The 4,578-nt window shown below is 46.4% G+C and overlaps 1 protein-coding gene across 1 annotated transcript; it reads left to right on the forward strand.

The window, feature by feature from the left end:
• The first annotated feature begins 3,292 nt into the window (after positions 1–3,292).
• LOC116067826 (olfactory receptor 2Z1) lies at positions 3,293–4,234 on the forward strand. Its single transcript, XM_031336860.1, has one exon. The coding sequence runs from the start codon at positions 3,293–3,295 to the stop codon at positions 4,232–4,234; it is 942 nt and encodes a 313-aa protein (XP_031192720.1).
• Positions 4,235–4,578: the final 344 nt, after the last annotated feature.

Below are 4,578 nucleotides of genomic sequence, written 5' to 3' on the forward strand. Positions count from 1 at the left end.
AAAATATTGACTGGTTTTATCTATACGAAACTTCAAGAATAACTTAGTCATGGTCTCTAACTCTCCATGAGCCTGTAGAGCTAGTGACAGAAGATGAATGTTTTAGCCAGATAATTACTGTCAATGGATATGCATGTAAACATTCTCTGTTGTAAACTTTTTATTCAATTTATGACCTGAATTTATGTGCGAACTTGTGGTGAACTTTTTACCATGTGATCATGCACACTGAAAGTCGCACAAGCGCTGAGGACAAAGCATGGAGACAGGCCTCCCTCCCCTTTTTGTCCTGGGACTTCAAGTAGAAGTGAAATACCAGAGACTGCAGCTTCTGGCCTCAGAACAACTCAGACAGGCATGTCAGCTATAGAAGCAAAATGACTTAGACTTAAGACAGGTAAACGATTTAGTATGATATTTTCAGGGTTAGGTAATCTTAAAACCTCATTGATGGCTGTTGGGATGCCCCAGATGAGCTGCATTCCTGCACCATGAATGATTAACCACAGGATGTGCTGCCCAGCACAGATGGCCTATCCTGAGATCAGATATCTCCCATTTGTGTGTCTATCTTCAGGCTGTTTCTCAGGTGGAGGATTTTATTGTCTTGTTCCTGGACTTTTGGGTCTGCTGCTGGAACAGATGGCTTATGACCTAGTTTCTAAGTAGAGACAAAATGGAGTGAATAGGCCCCTTCACCTTCAATGGTTAGCAGTTTTGAAGATCAGCTTCAAAAGAAACAAGACAGAAGTGGAGAGAGGAGGGCAGCTGAGTAGAGGGCTCATCCTCTGTGTGTGCAGGTCAGAAGACAGCTTGCAGGAGTTGGTTCTTTCCTGCCACCATGTTGTTCTCTGGGCTTGAGCTGACGTTGTTGGGGTCACTGAGCACTAATAATGAGGAAAAGACCACCAAAGTCAGAAATAAATCAAAAGCAACTTTATTCACCCCAGAAAAATACTTCTAACAAGTTAGGGTCAGTCTCAGAGCTGACACAATGACCTTGGAAGGGCTCGACCAGTCTCCTTTTAAAGCATAAACCCAGGAGCATATGTTCAGGGGATACTAAAGAAGAAATTGGTAAGTTGAGGGTTAGTTCTTGAGCCCAGAGTGTAGCAGATAGTAGGATGGTGGTACAGTCTCAAGGCTATTTTAAGGCAGCAGTCTTATGTCAACCTTTATAGGGCTCACACGGGCCAGGTGATTTTACTGCAACTGAAAGAATGTAGGTAGGGCTTAAAGACACACAATAAGATGGGGGTGGCAGACCAATGCCTGGAATTGCTTTGGGCTCTTCAACGTCACCAAACTTGGCACCAAGCATCTCCACCCTCTGACCCATCTCAGTGGGCCCTTGCCAAAGTTTTTATTTATTTATTTATTTAAAGTCACATGTATGTATGTGTAAATGCTTTCAGAGACCAAACTTGCAAAGGCCAGAGGTGTCTGATTCCCTGAAGCTAGGGATAAGGGCAATTGCGACCCACTTGGCGAAGGTTCTCGGAACCAAACTTAGGTCTTCTGGAAGAGCAGCACATGCCATTACTGAGCCATCCCTCCAGCCCTGAACCAAGTGTTTCTAATGAAGCTCAGCAAAGCTATGTTAGATAAATCAAGTCAGATAGTCTGGACAGTATCCATAGTAACAGGCATGAGGACCTGGGTGCCAGATGACCTCCAAGCACATATCCTGATGTCCAAAGTCTCCCAGATCCTACGGATACATGTGGAGCAGGTGTCTGTTCTGTGTACCAAAGCCAGCCTGTCTGTGCTTTTAGATGTGTCCCAGTCAGCTACAATAGCTGCATCTTCCACACAGATGTGCTCAGCACTAGAGGTAAGAATCATGAACGCTACTGCAAGATGCTCTGAGCTCAAGGGGAGGGGAGGCTGAGGGACAGACGGCCATGCATTCATACACATTCAACATAGCGCTGGCTGCTCAGAGCTAGCTACAGGCTAGGAGACGGCTCTGTCAGAAAAGGAGAGATACAAGCATAAGGACCTGTCTTCAGTCCCTGTGGAAGGGAGAAAGACTCTTCCAGGTTGTCTTCTGGCCACCACATGGACATACAGCAGAGAGAGGGAGTGAGAACAAGCATACTGGCAGGCACTTATAATCCAGCTCTGCAGAGGCTTGGGCTGGCCATCCCCTTGGCTTGCTGAGCAGCCAGCCTAGCCTTTCTTGCATGCTCCAAGCCAGGGAGAGACCTGTCTCAAAAACTAAGATGGACAGTACAGCAGCTGAGGAACAACACCAAAGACTGATGTCTAGCCCCCCCACCCCCCCACACGTATATACACACACATGTATACACACACACATGTATTCACACAGAGACACACACATACACACACAAATATACACACATACACACATATACATACACATACATACAAGCGCACATACACAAATAACAACAACAAAACAAACTAAGAAGAAATAAAACAAAACAATAAATATCAATACAAATAAAACAAAACAATAAAAACAAAACAAAAAATATCAATCAAATGTGCACAAACATGCAGTACATTTGAGTTGAACAACTACTTCATACACACATATATTTGTACATACACACATATACACACACACACACAACCACATACATACACACAAATATATGCAGACACACACACATACAAACACACATACATACCTATGTACATACACATACAGACGCACACCCTCAAAAGGAACCTAACAGGCAGACACTGTCTCGCTGGAAACACACCCAGAAACAGTCTATCCCAATACCCATTCCTGACTGTTCTCGATTTTCAGATCTTCTCTCTGCCAAGGATATGGAAGGGAGCTTTTCTTCACAGTTGCAGCCATTTCTTGATCAACCTTCATCCTCATGTGTCATCTAAGGCAAGGTCTCCCTATGTCGTATCTCTTGACCTCTTCAAAATCCCACAGCTGCACCCGTGTGTCTGGCGAGCTGTGTGCTCTGATCTTTCACCAGAGCTGTCCTACCTCTCTAGCTTAGCCACGGACTTCAACTGTAGATGTTGGTTGGTTGCACTTGCCTGAGAGATAACAGAAGCAGAACACCTGGATAGAATTCTCCATGCTCTGATAGCTGGAGGATTTCGGGCAGGGACCCTCCCTGAGGGCCACGCCTCCAGCTCCTCCTCTAGCCCCTCACTGGGCGGAGCCTGGATTCACTCATAAGCGTTTATCCACTTGTGAGACTCCAGGAGGCCACCAAACAGTTGCGGTGTGATGTAAAATTATCCCAGTGGGACCCTTTACCAAATCTTCTGTAGACAGTAATGCACCTGGAGGATGGGGACTTCAAATGTGTCAGCAACCTCCGATTTCATCCTTGTGGGGCTCTTCAGCTACACAGGGCCCCATCTTGTCCTGCTCTTCCTCGTGGCCACCATGTTTATTATAGGCCTGCTAGGCAACACCATCCTGATTTTTCTGATTGCCACAGACTCCAGGCTCCACACACCCATGTACTTCCTGCTTAGCCAACTCTCACTTCTGGATGTCGGCTTCCCACTGGTTACCATCCCCAAAATGGTGGCTGATTTTCTGCAAGGAGAGAATGTCATAAGTTTTGGAGGATGCGCCACCCAGATGTTCTTCCTCATGTTCATGGGCGTCTCTGAGGGTGTCCTTCTGTCCCTCATGTCTTATGACCGCTATGTGGCCGTATGCCACCCCCTGCATTACCAGGTGCTCATGAGAAGCCAAGTGTGTCTGGTGATGGTGGGCACATCTTGGTTCTCAGGTGCCTTGGTGGCCTCCATTCAGACCTCCATCACCCTGCAGTTCCCCTACTGTGCCTCACACACTGTGGACCACTTCTTCTGTGAGCTGCCAGCTCTCCTCAAGCTGTCATGTGCAGACACATCAGCCTATGAGTTGGCGCTCTCCATCTCTGGGGTGCTGATCTTACTGCTGCCCCTGTCTCTCATCTTCACCTCCTATGGCCACGTTCTGGGAGCTGTACTGCTCATGCGCTCAGCTGAAGCTAGACACAAGGCTTTCACCACGTGCTCCTCACATGTGGCTGTAGTGGGTCTCTTTTACGGGGCAGCCGTATTCATGTACATGGTCCCAGGCAGCTACCACAGCCCACAACAGGACAATGTGGTGTCTCTCTTCTACAGCCTCATCACCCCCACTCTCAACCCCCTCATCTACAGCTTGAGAAACAGAGAAGTTCGAATGTCCTTGGTCAAGGTCATGGGCAGGTCTGACTTCAGGGCAAAGTGAAGATGTCCTGAGATCCTGGTTTTCCCTAGGAGCCTCCTTTATAGCTGGACGCATGCAAGGTTCAAGGCAACTGGACAGCTGCCTCCTCCAGGATGCACTTCTCACTTCTGTGTGAATCTGTAGAAAACTAAGTTATACCCCAGCTTTGGGTGGATGCCTATCATCCCTGCACTAGCGCAAGGGAGGCCAAGGCAAGAAGGTTACATCAAGTTTTCAGCCAGCATGGGATACATAACAAGACCTTGCCTCCAAATATATACACAAATATATATATATATATATATATATATATATATATATATATATATATATTGTATATACATATATATGTATGTGTGTATATG

Source organism: Mastomys coucha, unplaced genomic scaffold (genome assembly GCF_008632895.1).
Source record: "Mastomys coucha isolate ucsf_1 unplaced genomic scaffold, UCSF_Mcou_1 pScaffold22, whole genome shotgun sequence".
In the NCBI taxonomy this organism is placed as follows: Eukaryota; Metazoa; Chordata; class Mammalia; order Rodentia; family Muridae; genus Mastomys; species Mastomys coucha.